Raw genomic sequence first — 20,216 nt, forward strand, 5'->3', positions numbered from 1 at the left:
TCGCTAAATTGTGTGCAACTCTTTGCAATCCTATGGACTGCAGCCCGCCAGGCTCCTCTGTCCATGGGACTTTCCAGAAAAGAATACAGGAGTGGATTGCCATTCTCTTCTCCAGGGATCTTCCCTACCCATGTACTGAACCCACATCTCCTGCCTTGGCAGGTGGATTCTTTACCACTGAGCCACCAGGGAAGCCCTGTATATAAAACAGATGCCATTGTACTTACTATTTTTTCCATAAAGTATTTTACAGGTATACCAGAACTACTGTCATGCTGGGAATATGGCTTGTTCCCCTTTTTAAAAATCCTACCTTTTTCTAAGATAAAATGAAGTGGTTTAAACACCTTCAAAAGCATATATGAGGCATAAAAACATGACTCATCTCTTTAATTCTTAGTGTGCTTCAATGTATAGAAAATATTTTAAAGTGGGTAAAAGATAAAGCAAATATAGAAGTTTAAATCTGGGGAATCCTTACTGTATACATCATAAAAATTTCTGAACTAGAGATGAAGTTTTAGAGATATAATCATAATCTGGCAGCCACCTTGGAATAAATATTCCATTGCTGATCAAACTTAGCTCCCCGCAATTACCACCTTCATGACAAGAGTTTTGCCTCCTGGTGTTTTTTAATGCGAATCCCACCTTCCTGACATGTTTCGGGTTAATGTATTTCTTTCTATATTTTTTGCTACTTGACACAAGCCCAAGTATTTCTTTGTTAAACTCAACTTCTGTCTCACTTTATTCTTAAGTTAGGCCATGAACAATTTTTTGAACTAAGTACAGGAAAAACATTTTGATCATCAGTTGGTGTCTCCCAGAACACAGAAAAAAATAATGTAAATATAGGGTGAAAGAAAAAAGTAAGAGATTAACATGTCCATATACAAAAGACCACTGTATATATGCTGTTAGGTCTCTTTTTCTTTAGGAAAATCCACAATGGTATAATTGATACATCAAATGGTCCATACTTGGGACTTCCCAGATAGTTCAGTGGTTAAGACTCCATGCTATCACTGCAGGGGGCACAGGTTGATCCCTGGTTGGGTAACAAAGATCCCGCATGCCCCACGATATGGCCAAAAGATAATAAAAGTTAATTTTTTTTAAGTAAATACTTGAATTATACCACTTCTGCTCTGATGTGAAAATGCCTAGATTTTAAAGACTTCATGGTCTTTAAATAGCTAACTGCCCTAGTTTAGTCTGTATGTAATTTGATTCATAGCTGTACAAATAAGACTAAGAATACCTTAGACTTGAAAGTGGTACGATTACAGTTTACAAAGCACTTTAACGTTCATCATCTCATATGAGATTTTATATATACAATGGATCTCTAAGTTAGTAGTTATTTTCATCTAGTTTCAAAATGAAAAAAATAAAAATAATGCTCAAGAGAAGTTAAGTCCCTTGTCCAGATCATTCAACTGGTTCAGTTACAAAGAGGGGACTTACATACAGGTTTTCTGATCAAAGTCCATTATTTTCTTCAGGACATCATGTTAATGTCTAAAACCAAGCTATAGCTATAATACGTAAAGTTTACAAGTCTAAGAACTAACATGCTAAAATGTTGACAAAATATATTACAGTATTGTTGAATAATAAAGACTTCTTGACCTTTGTATTGTTTTACAAGCAAATGCCAAAGCAAATTTGAAAAAATAATGTGACATTAATAAAATGCACATTAAAATATGCTTTCCAGATAAAGACACACAGTAGTTCTCCAATAAATTCCTGTTAAAAATAAAAATAGTTATATTTAAAGGCAAAGAGATATAATATACAATGCCTAGATGAAATATTAGAATCACAGACGAAATGAATGCTAAAATCCAGTTCTTCTCCTCTGATTATTACAACAAGCTACAGTATGCATTTATCTTCCATTACTGAGCCCTTAATATATTCAAAGGGAAAACAGAAGATTAAACAACAGGCAAAATTAATACATGGTAATGAAAGTCTACGTTAGTAGACCACTAGATTAGTTTAAATATAGTTCCTTTGCAGAGGGTTATAAATTGCAAAATGGCATGAGGTAGGCTTCTGGGATGCTGAAAATGGTCTATGCCTTGAACTGAGAAAATGGGCAAATACATGTAAAATTCCATCAAGCTATGTCATCATGCTGCTCTTAAGGTTTGTGTACTTCACTGTATATATGGAATACCTCAAAAAATTTAAAATGTGAAGTTATAGAAAAATGTAACATTGGAAACCAAGAGGTTAAAATATGTAAGAAGCTAGAGATAAACAATAGAAAGTATTATGGGGTCCCCACCAGAGGTAGATATAATTAGACAGTATTCTCTGAAGACAGGTGGAGAATTTTTGAATACATAATTATTATGAGAAGGTTAAAGAGTACATGAAAGTTCTGTCTGAATAATTTACATGGAAGTTTTTCTAAGTTGAAGAGAAGTCAAAACAAAAGGCAGTCAACTGGAGATCATTCTGAAGGCAATTTCCCCATTAATTTTGGATAACTGAAACATTAATGAAAAAATCTAGGCAATTTATGGGAACCATATATTAAGAGTACCCAAATGTTGGATATAATAATATTAGAAACCAAATGTAGCATTAAGTAGTCATATCCAGAAGCTATCATTTCTCAAAAAAGTGTAAAGAATGTAAAAATTACTTGCATATATATATATATACACACACACACACACACATATACATGTGTACGTGTACCTATTTCTCAGTTTATCCTTTGTGGCTTTTATAGAAATAACATAATCCTTAGGTTTTTTTGGTGAATGGACTAGGACTTATAAATCTCTAAACACACTCAATGTTTTCTTACTGAAGTCACCACAACACTGTCTCAAAATCTAGAGAGCCCTGGGCTAAAATTTGCCTTGGCAGTTTACGAAAGCAGATGCAGGAAAGTGTAAAAAATAAACTCTGCCAACTGCTATAGAGTCTTAAAGCCCCACTGCAAGGAGAGTCTGTGAAAAGTGAGTGACTGCCCTGCACGGCTATTGGAAAGCAGTGTTTGGGAACGTGAACTTCAGCTACATGAATTCTCAGAAATGAATAAAAACTGACTGCTGTGGGGTTTGGAGGTACCAGAGAAGTTGCTTTTGGCAAATCCAGGCCTATCTCTATTATGAAGTTCCAATGTCTGGAATACAGTCAACATGCAAATTTGTAGTCAAGAGCACTGAAAAAGTAAGTGCAATTAAAAACTGTGGATGGGTATTTAATCTATCAGAGATAACCAAACACAAACTCAGAGGCCCAGTTTCGCTTCACCCCTCTGAAATAAAATAAGGTAGAAACTGTCGTTTTCATTCATTTGATCTTTAATAATGTAAGTTTGTGACTTTCAAGTGTGCTTTGGACTGGTATACAAAGTCACGGTCTTCAATTTTACTATCGGTAATGCTACTTATAAACAACCTTGAGGACCTTACCTTGGCCTATGACGACCATGCATGCAGCCATGCAAACATGCATTCATGCAACATAGCAGCTCACAACACAGTGCAAAGTGGCAAAGAAAACCAAGTGACGGCCATGCTAGTATTTGTTTAAGGGTCTCCTTACCAAATAGTGAAATCCTATGCCTGACAAGAACTCCAAGTTTGCAGAATAGGCTGAAGACAAAAGAAAAACAAAAGAGAAAAGGGAAAGGGGGAAGGGAAGGTAGAAAAAACAGGGAGAAATTAAATTCAAATGAAATAAAACCAAAAAAAAAAAAAAAAGAAGAAGAAAAAAAGAAAAATAAACAGCTGATATATGAGCCGGAAAAAAGCAACATGATGTCACGCAGAAAGAATCAATTCTCTGAGCAGAATGTGGAGTAAAGGTATTAAATAAAGAGTCTTTGAGTGCATATCTTTAACAAACACGGTTAAAAAAGCACATATTATAAGTAAAGGAACCAAAAAAAATTGAAAGCAAAGCTAATTAATATAAAAGCAATCTATACAAACCCCACAAAAATATAACTACAGAAAACCATAAGGAAAAAATGTAATTTTATCTGTACCAAAGTAGTACTGAAATTCTAGAATGTTGTTGTTGTTGTTGTTGTCTTGGGCTTTATTTAACAATGGAAGTATGGTGCTTTGTGCACAAAATGCTACTTTTAGTATGTTTTCTCATTTGAACTTTCCTTCTAGACCTTGACCATTACCCCATACACATATACCAAAGCATCCAGTGAATTTCACACAATGAACTAGAAAGAGAATTTAAACCATTTATAATCACTCAAAGAAAAACATTAGAGCTGTTATAACTTAAAGGACTTTGAATGCTAATGCATGAGTCAAAAATACATCTCTAGAGTGAGTTCCCAGGTCTTTGTGCGCTTCCTGGCGCTCACCAACAGAAGACTTCAAATAAGGGTGCCCAGCACTCAGCATGATGGCATTGCTGAGCACTAATGCTCACATCAGAACCCAGAATCTGGGCAGTACCTGGTCTTGTCCTGTCTTGTCTGTCACCAGGCAGTCTGGTGACTTTCTTGTTGGGTCCTATTTTTAAGAACATCTCACTTCCATGTTACAACCCCTTTAAACATCCCTCAGGATTCAGCTCCGGACACGTTTACTCCAAGAAGCCTTTTCTAACACCTGGTGCTCCTTTAGCACTCCCAACCCAAGCTCACAGAAGTCCCCTCCCAGCCAGGGGCCATTTGCAAATATCATGACACTTAACCTCCCATCTTATACCTGCCATTTTCACATCTATCCACACTCTTCTGAACTCTCAGACACACAGCTGTTCCATAGCTAGAACTTGCCAAAGCTCTAATTTTGAAAATCCACTTGTATAGCACCACCTACACTCAGCCTGATTTTTCCAGGCATGGTAGCAGCTATGTTCTGACAGCCCTGTCCTCTCTTGCCATCTTTGCCATCACTACCAGGGTACAGATATACATGCTCAGTACTGGGGATATAGACTATGCCATGGAATCCAGTGCTGGCAACTGCTCATGGCACAATGGGAGAACGGAGACAGAATCACCTTTTTGATGTTGACCACTTTCACAGTAAGTTTTGCCCATTATTTCTCACTTTAGTAACAATGTGATATAGTTTATTGGTGAAAAGTCATTATATAGGGAATAGGGTGGCTTTTCCAAGAAAATATTCATCCACAAGTGCTTAAATGACTTTGAAGTCTTAGGAAATCTCTTACCAGTGCTCTTTTTTTTTTTTTTTTCAATGATCTTGCCAAGTAGACATTAGACACAAGATTCAACCTTAGTCCACTGAGCTGCATTATCTGTCTTTAGGCTCTAACTGAAACGAACAAAGACAATAAAACAAAAGCACCTTTCTCCAGGTATCCTCATTCACTGAGCTTTCTCTGTGCTAAGTCAATAAGGATCTGTCTCTGGGACTTCCCTTGTGGTCCAGTGGTTAAGACTCCAAGCTTCCACTGTAGGAGGCATGGGTCTGATCCCTAGCTGGGGAACTAAGGCTCCATATGCCAAGTCACACGGCCAAGAAAAAAAAACAAAAAACCCACAAGGATATGTCTCCATCTGAAGAGAGTGTTTACAGCTTAGAATTGCACACATTTTGGATTACTGGAAACTACTCTATTTTAAGCGGTATCTTTTAACTGTTACTCACCCTCTCTAGTATTAGGGTGAAGCATTCTGAGATGATGTTGAATTTGTAATACATCATGTTGTAACCTGATTAATCTAAACCTGGGATGTTTTTTTTTTGTGTGATGATGGAAAACAGAATTGCTCTGTACCCCATCCCATCAGATCACATTCATGTCTGAGAATCTGTCACAGAAAAATGACTTCTTACGATATCAGCTGTTTCCTAACCCTGTTGTTAGTCGCTCACTCATGTCCAATTCTTTGCAACCCTGTGAACTGAAGTCTGCCAGGCTCCTCTGTCCATGGGGATTCTCCAGGCAAGAACACTGGAGTGGGTTGCCATGCCCTCCTCCATTCCAAGTAACCTAGTTAACCCTAGTTATTCCTAATTAGTAACAGATGCATCACCAGAGAGACATACATATATGTTGGGTTGGCCAAAAAGGTCGTTCGTTTTCCAGGACACATCATATAGATGGGAAAACCTTCTGGTAAACCCAATGGAAAGCTAGGTCCTCAAAAAAGACAAATCATCTCTCTCCCCTTCTGTGCTACCCCATTTCAGGGTGTAGCTCCCGTGCAAACTCTAGGTCTATTATCAGTGCTAACCAGTAGTTCCTTTAAAGCACTTTCCATAATCCTGTTACTCCCTTTCCCTGCACCTTTCACTACTAACATACTTAAGAATTCAAAATGCATCTGCAGCTTCCTCCCTGACTCTCTGCCTTGTGAGTGTCCTTTCCACCCCTCATGGCTTCTCCTTGAAGTTCTCAACACCCTCCAAATAGTTCATCTAATAACCTCTTTTTCAGCCTCCATCCTGCAGAGCTCTCCACAGTACTTGGCATCATTAATTCCTCACCTCTGTGAAACTCTGGCCTCTGTTTTATAGTATTATTTCCCACTTCTTTGCTAATGAATTGTTCTCTCTGTTCTTCAAATATCCACGTCTGAAAACCTTCCAAGTGTAACACTTCTCCAAGTTTTGGTGTCCAGCCTGTTCAGCTTCTCCGTGCTTCTCCCTTGGTTTCCTCTTGCTTTCCAAGCTTCAAGCATTAGATGGGTCTAGATGGTCCCCAAATATGTCATTTCTTGCCTTGATCTCTCCAATACCAAACACCTATTTCTCACTTCCTGCTGTACACTTCCAGCTAAAATGACCTGTTAGCACTTACTTCTTCTTCCAGAAGCACTGGTTTAACCAAACTCAACCTCTTCTCAAAACTGTGTTGTGCTGTGCTAAGTTGCTTCATGCATGTCCGACTCTTTGCAACCCCATCGACAGCAGCCCACCAGGCTCCTCAGTCCATGAGATTCTCCAGGCAAGAACACTGGAGTGGGTTGCCATTTCCTCCTCCAGGGGATCTTCCCCATCTAGGGACTGAACCCATCCCTCTTATGTCTCCTTCTTTGGCAGGCGGGTTCCTTACCACTAGCACCACCTCAGTTCAGTCACTTAGTCATGTCCGACTCTGTGACCCCATAGACTGCAGCATGCCAGGCTTCCCTGTCCATCACCAGCTGCTGGAGCTTATCCAAACTCATGTCCACAGAGTCGGTGCCATCCAACTATCTCATCCTCTATCATCCCCTTCTTCTCCTGCCGTCAATTTTTCCCAGCAACAGGGTCTTTTCCAATGAGTCAGTTTTTTTGCATCAGGTGGCCAAAGTATCAGAGTTTTAATTTCAGCATCAGTCCTTCCAATGAACATTCAGGACTGATTTCCTTTAAGATGGACTGGCTGGATCTCCTTGCAATCCAAGAGACTCTCAAGAGTCTCCTCTAACACCACAGTTCAAAAGCATCAATTCTTCAGCACTCAGCTTTCTTTATAGTCCAACTCTCACATCCATACATAACCACTGGAAAAAACATAGCCTTGACTAGATGGACCTTTGTTGGCAAAGTAATGTCTCTGCTTTTTAATATCCTGTCTAGGTTGGTCATAGCTTTTCTTCCAAGGAACAAGTGTCTTTGAATTTCATGGCTGCAGTCACCATCTGCACTGAGTTTGGAGCCGCCCAAAATAAAATCTGTCAGTGTTTCCATTGTTTCCTCAAAACTAGTTCTTCTGAAGTATCTTGCTTTCATTAGTGACAACAGCATTGTTCCAACTACTCAGTACAGAAACTGCAGCCCCACGTTGGCCTTCTCTTGTTTGCCTGCCACAAGACTCATTACTGAGGCATGCTGGTTTCCTCCTGTGTTTCTCACACCCAGCCTCTTTCTGTATTAATATCTCCTCTGCATTCCCAGCACTTTATATATGGCTCCACTGACACTCATCACAACGTAGTATATGGCCCATCTCTATATGTATGTGTCTACTCAGCTGTACTTCTAAGTCCATTAAAGCTAGGAACTGTGCCCTCTTACCTGTGTGTTTGTCCTCAGACCTAGGATAGCATCTGGTACCCAGTGGGCATTCAGAACACTTGCTGAACAAACCCAAGGGTAGCACCACCTACTGGAGGCGTCACTTCTGTTACAACAGCCTGCATCCTTGTCATAGCTCTGAATGGCTGCTAGCCATGCTACTCTTTATCAATCCCACTTTGCTGCCAGGCTGTTCTCAATTCTTCTATTTAAAAAGCATTGTCTTCTTAGCGCTCATGAATTATTTTTTAAAAAAATTTTTTAAAGCAAAATGAAATTTTATTCTGGCAGTTACTATCAATTGCAGTGTTCCTTAGCTGCTGCTAAGTCACTTCAGTCGTGTCCGACTCTGTGCAACCCCATAGACGGCAGCCCACCAGGCTCCCCCGTCCCTGGGATTCTCCAGGCAAGAACACTGGAGTGGGTTGCCATTTCCTTCTCCAACAGTGTTCCATAAGGAATCTATATAACCTACATTTCCCCTAACTGACCCAGCTTCTACTCTTTATGTTGTTTTCTAGAAAATATCCCCCTTTCTTAATCTCTGATCTGCATGTTTCTAAGATCATCTTTGACTGCCATGACTTCCATACATCTCTAAGCCCATCCAGACCCATCCAAAGCAGTATTACTTTATTTGGAATCCCACAGAAATCTTGGCTTTCTGCTATTGGAACTGTCTGTATTCCCATACCCTTAGCCACTGCCATGTACACTCCTGGGACACAGAGACTGTTGTCTAACACATCTTTGTGGATAGCAGAGCAAGAAATGCTCAATGTATAATTTCTAGTGCCAGAAGGTATCCAAACAACTAATGGGAACAACTTGGTTTCAATTGTGGAAAAGTTAACTTAGACCCACTCTACAGCTACATACAGCTATTAAATCAAGACAGTGCTTACTGTACATATAAAGCTATGCTTGTATGTTCACAGTAGCAGGGTCAGTTTTTTTAAATCTATTTTCTTCTTCTTTTTTTTTTTTTTACTTATTTTAGTCACTAAAGTAATACTTAGCTGAAGTGGTACAAAATCAGATTTATAAATTTCACTGATTCCACTTCAACATGCCAAACAAATTGTTTGTTTTCATTAATGTGGTAGTGATGTTGGTTATTTTAAAACATAGTTTTATGATTATTAAGGTAAGATTCTTTTCATTTTAAAAACTTAGAAAACACATAAAAATAGTAATACAAAATCTACATGTACTACATAAAGAAAACGACCATTAACATTAAATTTATCCCTTACCTCTACTTTTCTATACCTAAAAATTTAGTTTAAAAAAAGATCCAGATCAATACTATTTGAACATGTATTTTATTTTTTAAATAATTTCCCTAAGTTGTCACATATTTATATCCATCATCATTTTAATGACTGGACAACATGTATCATAATTTGCTTATCATCACCTTATTCATTTTTCCACTCTGATTTTTTTTCTCTCTGAGCTTAAGTTTAACCTATGTTTGGCACAAAAGTACTGTGAAGAAATCAGTTACTTTTCCTATTATGTCTCTCATTTCTGTATGTTTGAATTTTAATGGCATATATTCCTTTTGGACGTGCTCACTGGAGAAGTAAAACTTATCAACCCTCTTTCCAAGAGGTGAAGAAAAATTTGAAGAAGAAATCATTAAAAACTGGGGAACTATTACTATAAGGACCCCAAACTACATCAATGGAGGCTAGCACAGATTCATGCTGTTCTTCTGATTTATTATATGAGGGATATATTTGTAAAGGAAAATTAGTTACTTCTATAGTTAGTGAATTATTCTCAGAGTAAGACTAAAACTGAAATGGTGATAACAAAACACAAAAAGGGAGGGGAAAGAGCAGAATTCACACATTTTTCCCCCTATATTCTCTAATTATATTGTGTTGACTTATGTAATGAATGTCATTAAATTAACACCACCTGTAAGAACAAAGCTTCTGTTACAAAAGTCTCACTGGCCAGAGGAGCTTGGTGACTGTGCAGTTGCCTTGGTTTCAGTGTTTAAGGGGAACTTGGTGCACTGGCGTTTCTCCAGCTACTGTGTGCACTCAAGTGTCCACAGGGGGACGTGGGGCCAGCGATGTGGACGAGTGCATGTATGAAAAGAGGCGGGAAGGGTCCCTCTCTCTCCCAGAGAAGACCAAAAGAAGGCCAGGCCCAAGTGGGCAAGGGATGAAATTTGCATCTTGGAAGATAGTTCTTCCTTCTCTTTTCTTCTCGTAACAGAGTTGGTGGAAACAAAGTAAGCCACCAGGGTGGATTCTCTGTTATCTTTATCAACTTTATAAGAATCTTATTATTTGAAGAAGTTTGGAAACATTTTTAATGCTGCTGCAATCCTACATCACATAACTGGCTACTTACTGGTTGGTAAAACAGACAATAAACAAACTCAAGAGATGAGCTTAAAATCCCACCCCCAGTGTTATGTAACAAAGGAATCTTATTTATTCTTTACCCTCTGGTGGCAGGCTATAGTCAATCTTACCTCATTCTGTTCAATAGGCTGATACTGCACTGCCATTCGACACATTATTAAAGTCAAGTCCATGCTATGACTCTAAAACTGCTCTAAAAGGTCTTAAAAAAAAAAAAAAAAAGAGGCTTGTTTTCCAAGCAAGGTACTGCTTACAGATACACAGACACTGTGAGATAAATACATATTCTTTTAAAACATTAAACCTGTGATAATTTTGCTAAACAGCAATAGATAGATAAAAAGAAAGTGAAGTCCAAGGAAACCCTGTATTCTGCTTTATACAGGGTACTCATTTTCACAGAAATTTTTATTCAGTACAATCTAAAAGCTTGGTAGAGACTCCTGAGCAATGTAACACAGAGGCAGACTTTCTCAGGAATTGATTCTCATGCATCCTAACTTCTGGCAGAATTTTGAGGACTCAGACTTGAAATTGCCAGCAGAATCACAAAGCTAAAGAATACTTAGGTTTAAACATAAATGAGAAAGCACTGCTAGGATGTGGCTTGAGTAGTGTGAATGGAAAACCTCAGAAAGTATATATGTTTACATCATTTTATTCCAGGATTGGTCATAATTTTTTTCATTTAAAATTATAATTACTGTAAATGAGATCCTGCCTTCCTGAAAAATACAGGCTGGCAAAAATATTAGATTTGAAAAAAATTTAATGAAACTAATGTTAAGAGCATCATTTATCAAAAATACTAATATACTGATGTATCTCTAGCCTCTACTTGTGGATTCTGAACTGTGTATTTTATTCCCTCAACTCAGTATTATATTTAGTAGTAAAATATAAGAAAATTCAATACCTAGAACACATGTATTAACTTGCCTAAACCATCACCTTTGTAGTATTTGATTCCCAAGGGCCAAGGAAGATGAGTGAACACTCTGCATGCTCCTACTTCAAGATCCTGAGATACTCTTTCTCAAATGCAAATACACTTAAACAATAGTCTTTATTTTTATAGCTGTTTACCTAGTCACCATTTCTTTCTCTTTGTTTGATGCATGTCCTCCAGAACAGAGAGGTCTGCTTGCTGCAGATAAGAAGTATAAACGGTGGTTTTTGAAATACTGATCAATTAAAGGAAGAACAACCTGAAAGAAAGGAAAAGAAAACAGATCTACACAGTGGAATCTTTTGGGGGACCAATGCATGCTGAGTCTTTGGTGCAGCCAGAGCTCTGCTCACATGCAATGAGTCCCCAACATTCACAGCCATGCCAGTGAGCACCATTCAGAGTATCCCTTTCTGCTCTCTCCAGTCCGTGTGTGTGTGTGGCAGGGGGATGCAGGGGTAGGGTGGGGTGGGGTGTCATTTTAAAAAACACACTGAATTTTCAGTGTTTGAAATTAGTCTCAATACTTTTTCAAAATGAAATAGTCTTAATATTTTCACACACTGCAGTTCAGTGCCCAAAAGATTCAAAGGCAATCAAGGATGACCTTCTATGGGATCTCTACTATGTCTGAGGACTGTATCTGACATGCTATAATTTCATGTGTCCCAGTGACCACTTTGTACAGTAGGTGTTATCAACTCTGTTTTTGAGGTTGAAGATGGAGATGAAGATAAATTGAGATGAAGACAGTGAATGATTTACTCAGCCACACAGCCGCTTACTGATTTACAAAATTCAAGCCTACCTCTGAATTCTGCACTCTAATCCTGCTGGCCTTTGTCCAATCTCCCCCTCCCCCATTCACAGGCCACGCCCTCTGTCTGAAATGACCTTCCCACACCCTGAGTCACTCCACCCCTCCTGCAGGCCTCAGGGCAGTAAGCCTTTGCTGGCCTATCAACAACATAAACTCCCCATATCCTCTGGTCCTCTAACATCATTTGCAATTTTATATTTTATTTGTGTGATTTTGGATTAGTCTGTCTCCCTAAGAGTCTATAAGGTGCATGAGAGATAAAAACATTTTGGGGATTGTTTAAACCCCTCTCTTGGCCTCTGTGACTCCTGCTTGCTCTGTTTCATTTATCACTGATTTAGTTGTGCCTAGGACTTTGCTGCAAGCCTGCCGCAAGCACTAGATATATATTCATTGAATAAAGAAATGAAAAAGGTGAAGATAATAATAGGCATTATCAGTATTTAGACTCTAGTCTAAATCTAGTTTTTTCCTACGTGGTATATTTTAAATAATATATTTATTATTTTTTAATAATAGGAATACTCAAGTTTCCAGTGATCTGCCTAAAAAGTTGTGATTTTGCCTGAACTTAGTGACTGACATATAACAGGTGCTGAGTAAATATGTGAATGAATGAATCACAGAGTAAGTAGAAATTAAGCCTCTTTAGGCATCTGCAAACAAAATCACTAGGAGTGCTGAGCACGCTGGCAATGGTATACAAGAAAGTATTCTAAATGCATGATTAGAGGTCATGAATACATCATCTCTTGATCACTGGTTATCAAGGAGGATTACACCCTAGGAGAATAGATACCTAGCAATGTGCAGCCTAAGACAAACTTCAGATGACTGATACAGACTTTGGGTGCTATACCGAATGGAAAGAACAGACAAGAGAAATTTCCCTTATAATAAAGAATACAATTCTGAAAATACAATGGAAGCCAAATATTAATCAATCAAAATAACATGCCATTTTACAAATGACCACATACAAGTACTTTGAAAGGAACCTGACAGAAATAATCAGGTCTTCAGGTTAACTAAAACATGTTGTAAATAGGAAAGCTTCCCAAGGGAATTGTCTTTGTGACACTGAATCTACATCCTTGTAGGCTAATGCATGACACAGACCAGACACACAGTAAACACCGAGTAAGTGAATGGACCCAACGTGGAGACTCTGCAACTCTTCATCTCTTTCCTGTACTGGCTGAAAGGGAGTCAGGAATGTTTCAGACACAGAGCAAAGTTTTGCTGAATTCACAGTAAGTGGAATAAATAAAAATGATAGGCTATACTCTGAACAACTGATCCTGTCTGAGTTTCAGTTTTCCTTTTCTGAGTAGGACTCGGGCTTCACAATAAAGATTCTATAAGTTATAACATAATCATTAAAAATTAACTCAGGCTTTTCCTCTTTAATGAAGAAATATGCAGCTAAAATTTTAAAGTCAGATCAATATTCAAATGTTAGGAAGTAGCTATTTCTCTTTTATGTCATATGATGAAGCCAAAAAAAGAGAACTTTGAGTCAAACTTCATAGAGAACAAAGTCATTTGAGGAATACCGTATGGAGAGCAGAACAAGTTATTTTAAGTATGACCAAGGATGCTGGGAGCAAATTTATCCCACATGATTCATGCAGTTATTTTCGTTCCACAGAATATTTACTTAGAAGAGAATTCATATTTGTAGACAAGTGCATTCTGCAAAGAGGCGACTATCTAAAGAGTATATTTGGTAAACAAACATATTGAAGGAAAAACAAGACAGATTGTATACTGTACTTTAGCAAAGAACTTGATTTCTTGTTCATAAGGGAAATGTTCTCCTTTGCTTCTGCTGCCACCATCTGTAGACATGAAGAGTTTTTTAGGTACATGTTGCACTTCAAACACTGCAAAATATTCACCCAAAACGCAAAGTTTAGAACACACTGCTAAATGTGTTACCCTCCTAAACTGAACACAAAGAGAGAAAGGTTAACCTCAGCAGTGTCATTAATGAAAAAAAAAAAAAAAGATGAAAAATGTACCCAAGTCAAAATAAAAAAGCTTTTGAGACAGCCCACACATGTGGTTACAATCACAAACTTCTGATATAACTCTGAAATCTTATTAACATGTACTGAGAAAACTGGAATAAAGTAAAAAGTCCACATTTTAGCAGTAAAATCCCACATTTTCTTTCAGTGAGAAAGAAGCTCACAGGGGTAAGAAAAGTGAGTAGAAAATAAGTGAACAAAACCCATTAGATTTTAACACTAGTCTCCAATAAAGATAGTTACTTCTTGGTGTGACAAAGCTAAAGCTATTAATATTAATATACCAATGGAAAAATTGCAGGAAGCCAGTGCCTGTGATGAGGGGGAGGACTACAGTTATAATATAGGTTGGAAAATTAACATTCTGCTAAAGAACAAAGAAGTTCACCAATGTCAAAAGATAACCTCCATAAGCAAAGCAAAAGTCCCCAAAGTTTCCCCATGGTATAGAAAATGAGTTCAAGGTTAAGAACTGATTAACCTAATGCATTTAGCTTAAAAGGTGGCCTTTCCTCATTCCCTCATGCATACAGAAGAGATTTCATGCGTACTGAAGAGGCAGTAATAAACTATAATAATCACGATGATATGCAGAACAGATTGGAGAGCTAAGAATTTCAGAACTGGATATAAGGATTTAGTAAAATTTGTAAGCAGAGCTTCCATATTTTATAAGAATCAAACTGACTTTTCCTTGAAAAAGTTCTTTTGCAAACAGAAATAAAAACAATTGGAAATAGGCTTTTAAATTGTTAAAGATACATATTTGGCGTAAGTTTTAGATAACCTAGGTAATATTTTGTAAAATGAGACAATGATCTTCCCATGAATAGGTAAAAGAAAATTATGTATTTTTAACAGTTAAGAATTTCATTTTTTAAATCAACTTGGCACTAAATCTCTCTCAAACATTTGCAGAATGGTTGGATCTACCTAAGGGGCTTCTCAAATAAATGTTATTCAGACAGAATGTTGTACCTATCTAAATCTTACCATATTTCAAAGCATTAAATAGGAAATATTTTTCCATTAATTATACATTTTAATAAAAATGCTTATGCAGAAACTGTGAAAAGATTTGGAGGGAGTACAATCTATGACACAAAAATTAGAAAAGGCACATGCATATTCTTATCGGCACCATGAGTCTATGTTTAAGAATGGCTTTATTAATGATGTGTTGCAAAGGCGATAAAGTGAAAAATCAAAGGAGGTATAAAAATTTGGGATTTTTAGTAATGGTGGAAAATGAAAATAAATGACTGTACAGATAATCTCAACTCTGATCCTCTGAGTTCTTATACATAACTTGCTTTGCAGTTCCCTGAAAAAGGAATGACTAACATCAGCAATTGTAAACAAACAAACAAAAAACTAATTTTGTTGGGCTCTATACTAATCTGACCTTGTTTCTCCCCAGAATTCTGTTTATAAGACCTTCTCCAATAGAAAAAAAGAAATGTGTGAAGTAGGTGAACTTGCCCTGTAGTAAGCTTCTCACCACTTCTTATACAGAAACACTATCCTAGGATGTTTCGTCAGAAACTTGAATATAGCATGATTAAAGTCTAAACAAATTTCATCCTTCAAAGTTCTGTTTCTGTTATCCATAGGGAGGCAAAAGAAAAGTTTGCTTTTCTTGTTCCCTTCTCCAAATGATCACTCTTTTTTCCCCTCTTCCCCTTTCTCTGATCAAAAAGAAGGCTGGATGCCAGAATTGCTGTTTGTTCATATACTCTTAAATGTGGATTAGAAATGTCAACATTTAAGTTTGTGCATAAAAGCTTCAAAAATTCACCATGGCCTCATACTTGTTCTTTGGTGAAGTATCATTGAGAGTAATTTGGCTGTTAGTCAGGATGACTACCATATTTTTAAAAAATACTGATGGATGACATACAAAGAGATTGCACATTATGGATTAGTTTATATAATTGGTCTTTATGAAAAAGTTGGTTAAGAGGTCAAAAATATAGCATTTGTACTGTAGATAAGGAGGCAGGTTGAAAGACAGGAAGGTTCTCTAAGAGACTGATGCTCAAACTGAATATCTCTAATCACATGTGGGATCCATGGACCCAGGAACAAGAAAATATCAGAGGTCAAATTTCTGTAAACTTTAATCTGATGCTGTGCTGATACTAAGCATAAATCCTAAGATAACAGCAGCAAAAAGAGCCCCTGGTTAGGAGGGATCTTTTGCTGATGTATTGCTATGAGACCTAGGACTATGGACCCCAAGGAAAGGGGATGAAAACCAAAAGAATGTGGGTTTAAAAAAAATAAATAAAAACAGAAATACAACCTTAAAAGTGGAAAAGAAAATAAGATGACCACCAGCAGAGCACACAGTTTTTCAAAAAGGACAAAACTCTACTCTTAATACCTAATACCAACCAGTGGCTGGAAGGGGATCTGACACCAGGGTAAGTCATTAACAACTTGAATTTTAATTCAACAATGCTGAGGACAAACACACGTAAGAGAAGTGAGAGGAGGCTGTCTTCATGATTTGATCCAAATCTACAATTTAGATCAAGGAGTCCTTTTTGTATTTAAATGTCACTGAGCCAGATGGGGAAGAGGTCTTTCCTTTCACCCTAAGGGGATACTAAAGTATTCCGCATCGCTGATACTCTAGTATAAATGTGTGTTCCTGCAATGGCTAAACTTGAGGGCTTTCCATTGTCTAGAAATTTGGAGAATCCATAGAGTTTTAGTTCCTTTTTTTTAAAAGAGCAGAGCAGTTAATTTCATAAGGAAGGATTTAACTGTACCTTAAAATTTGATGTCCATCCAATTTATCTTTCAAAATGAAAAATCAATGCCAATATACATTTTAAGGAGAAAAGAATTGCATGTTAGAATTTTTTTAGAGTTCTCAAAATTTACCCATCCTTAAAAAAATGAGTTTTCCTATTGACTTTTAGACTCAAGTTAGTATTAGGATGGATATAAAAATGTTCACACCATCAGGGAACAGACCATAAGCATCCCAGTGGTCTATGCTGTTCTATATACTGATGTTGTAAATAACAAACGTAACAAAAACTGGGCTGTTAGTAACAGGACCATGGTACCTACCAAACTCCAGGATATACTGATGGGCCTCGTCTACATAGCGAATGAGTTGCTGAAGGAAACTATAGGCAAATCGTTTCTCAATAGAAGGTGTATCCAGTTCCAGGTCTTTGAACCCTCTAGGATGGCAAAAACAAACAATGGAAACCAACATCTAAAAAGACTATTAGAAGGCAAGGTAAAAACAAAATATATTTTGTTAAATATCTACATACAGAGAGGTATCTTAACATTTTACATATAGCAATATATACATTTATACACAGATATAGACACATTTGCAAGGTTAGCTAGTATTTTATAGCTAAAAATAAATTATAAAAAATACTTTGCATCTGATAAGAAGCTGTACTTAATAAATATTACTACACAATAAAATCTTGGAATTAAAAATACAGAGTGTCATTTCTGCCCAGAGATTTTGCCTAAATGATGAATGGGGACTTAACATAAAAAGTGTAGGGAACTCAATTATATGGCAGCTAAGGGCATTAATGTTTCCAACATGTATATTTTGAGCATACTAAATAGTAGCTCTGACATTTAAAGAGGCCACGGAGCTCATTTTCAGCATTAAATCTGACAGGGCTGTTTGAATCTTCAGTCTTATAACAAGAATGTGTAACTGGAGTAGGTGTGCTTTTACCTGGACACAGCATAGCCATTGATCTGCAGGAACTTGAGGATGTCCTGTGCTTTTTCCCTATCCTTGGCTTTCTCTTTGGCCGTCAGTGTATCATAAGGTACCAGCAGGGGATGGTTTCCACCTCCTAAGATGTCGAGAATACAGCATAGTATTTAGAAAATAATCTGAAATGAGACATGGGTGAATTTGGGCTTCTCTAGTAGTTGAGATGTAAAGAATCTGCCTGCAATTCAGAAGACCCAGGTTCAATCCCTGGGCTGGGAAGAATCCCCTAGAGAAGGGAATGGCTATCCACCGCAGTTCTCTTGGCTGAAAAAGGACAAGAGGAGCCTGGCAGGCTACAGTCCACAGGGTTGCAAAGAGTCAGACACAACTGAGCGACTAACACTTTCACTACTTTCACAATAGAATTTTCATTTTCACTACAGAATTCCTGGTATCCTCTAATTATACATAGGGTACATAGGACTCATCCAAGACTCTTTCCTCTCTAGTGCCTTTAATGCTCCAAATAATTTAGGAAACCTGTTCAAGAAAGACTATGCATATGCCTTCTAAGATGCAATTAAAACGAACATAAAGACAACTGTAGTATCAAGTGCCAAAGACATCTACAGTCACACAAGGAAGAAAAAGAGGCCATGCTTTCCTTCCTACTCAAATGAACACTGAATACAGAGTGTACTACGCACTAAAATTTGCACAGCTGGATCCAGTAAAATTACAAGGTAGGTTTCAAGCAAAATGCTTCATTTTCTCATGCACAGAGAAAAGAGAAACAATTGTCCTAAATACGTAATTTTCACTATGCCTCCCAGATCAGAAAGTACTTTATTGTCTTTGTTGTTGTTTAGTCACAAAGTCTGACTCTCTTGTGCCCCATGGACTACAGCCCTCCAGGCTCCACTGTCTATGGAATTCTCCAGGCAAGAATACTGGAGTGGGTTGCCATTTCCTTCTTCAGGGGATCTTCCTGGTCCAGGGATCAAACCTGGGTCTTCTTCATTGCAGGCAGAGTCTGCCACTGAGCCACACGGAGCCTACTTTGCAGTCATATATTTCTAAACACACAAAACTCAGATTGTTAAGGTACAAGTTGATTGCTGTTAATTATCTAATAGAAGTAGCATATGTAATTGATTCACTTAGAATTCTGGCAAGAATCTAAGTTTCTAGCATACCTCTTCAGATAAATACTAAAATTATTCTTTTAGATTTAAAAATTCTGGGAAGCATTTAAATTTTAAAAATCCTGACCAAGAGAAAACCATTTATAAAATTATAAATTTTGTTAAAACATTTGTAAAAATTATAAAAATTTCAAAAGATCATATCCAGATGTAAAGATCCAGTACAAGGAGCACTATTAATGTAGCAGCAAAAAGAATCGCTTGGTATGTCCCAGATTAAAAGTTTACCAAACACATAAAGGAATATATTTTATGTGGGATGCTGAAATTCCTTGAAATATCACTGCTAAGGAAACTCCAGAATAAAAATAACTGAAATGACTATTTTGTTTGAATTACAATGAAACATAAAGCCTATGAAGAGTCCAATGGGGTTAAGTCAGGAGTTCCAGAACAATCAAAAATGTTGAATTGGCCCTCAAAAAAGAAATAAGCAAACAAAAGGACAAAGGAAAATATGCCATGCTCTCCTAGAGCTTGCTTGGACTGAGAGTGCCATCTAGAGAAATGTAATCACGCAATGAACCTTCTGACCATTAGGTGACACTATGTGATCGCAAATGTAAGGGGCAGGCAGGCGCTACTACACTGATATGAAGCATATTAAGAAGCCATCAGTTATTTTACAGTCTGATACAATTATAACTGTCAATAGACTACAACTGTCATATGATAATACTAATAAACATTTTGGGACCAGCAAGAAGGATATGGAATAAATTAGTAAGCCCGCTGAGAACAAATCTGACTTTTAGCATATTTTATGAAAAAAATTATAAAGCAAATACTTAATTTAATCACCCTGCAGTTATGACCTATTTTTGAATCTAGTTCTTTATTCCTAGGGAAACTGACAACTTAATTTGCAATCCCCAATGATTTAGGGATCAGATAGTAACAGATCATTTTGGGAAAGGTAGGGGGAAGGGGGAAAGAGAAAGAGAGAGACAGAGACAGGGAAAAAGAGAAAAAACTTAAATTTTAAAAATCCTAAGGACACAAAGGGATTCCACTGCAGCTCAACTGGTAAAGAATCTGCCTACAATGCAGGAGTCTGGGGTTCAATCCCTGGGTCAGACAGATCCCCTGGAGAGGGAAATGGCAACCCACTCTAGTATTCTTGCCTGG

The 20,216-nt window shown here is 37.3% G+C and overlaps 1 protein-coding gene across 1 annotated transcript in view; it reads right to left on the minus strand.

Annotated features, from left to right (window-relative positions):
• The window catches only part of RYR2 (ryanodine receptor 2), a 578,200-nt gene that overhangs the window by 164,414 nt on the left and 393,570 nt on the right, over positions 1 to 20,216 (minus strand). Inside the window, exons 59-63 of the mRNA XM_068983081.1 lie at positions 17,899 to 18,022; positions 17,256 to 17,371; positions 13,915 to 13,979; positions 11,456 to 11,577; positions 3,580 to 3,629 (exon numbers count right to left, since the gene is read on the minus strand). Coding sequence (XP_068839182.1) covers positions 3,580 to 3,629; positions 11,456 to 11,577; positions 13,915 to 13,979; positions 17,256 to 17,371; positions 17,899 to 18,022 — 477 coding nt within the window. The remainder of the gene's footprint in view (positions 1 to 3,579; positions 3,630 to 11,455; positions 11,578 to 13,914; positions 13,980 to 17,255; positions 17,372 to 17,898; positions 18,023 to 20,216) is intronic.

This window comes from Capricornis sumatraensis, chromosome 10 (assembly GCF_032405125.1).
Source record: "Capricornis sumatraensis isolate serow.1 chromosome 10, serow.2, whole genome shotgun sequence".
Lineage (NCBI taxonomy): Eukaryota > Metazoa > Chordata > Mammalia > Artiodactyla > Bovidae > Capricornis > Capricornis sumatraensis.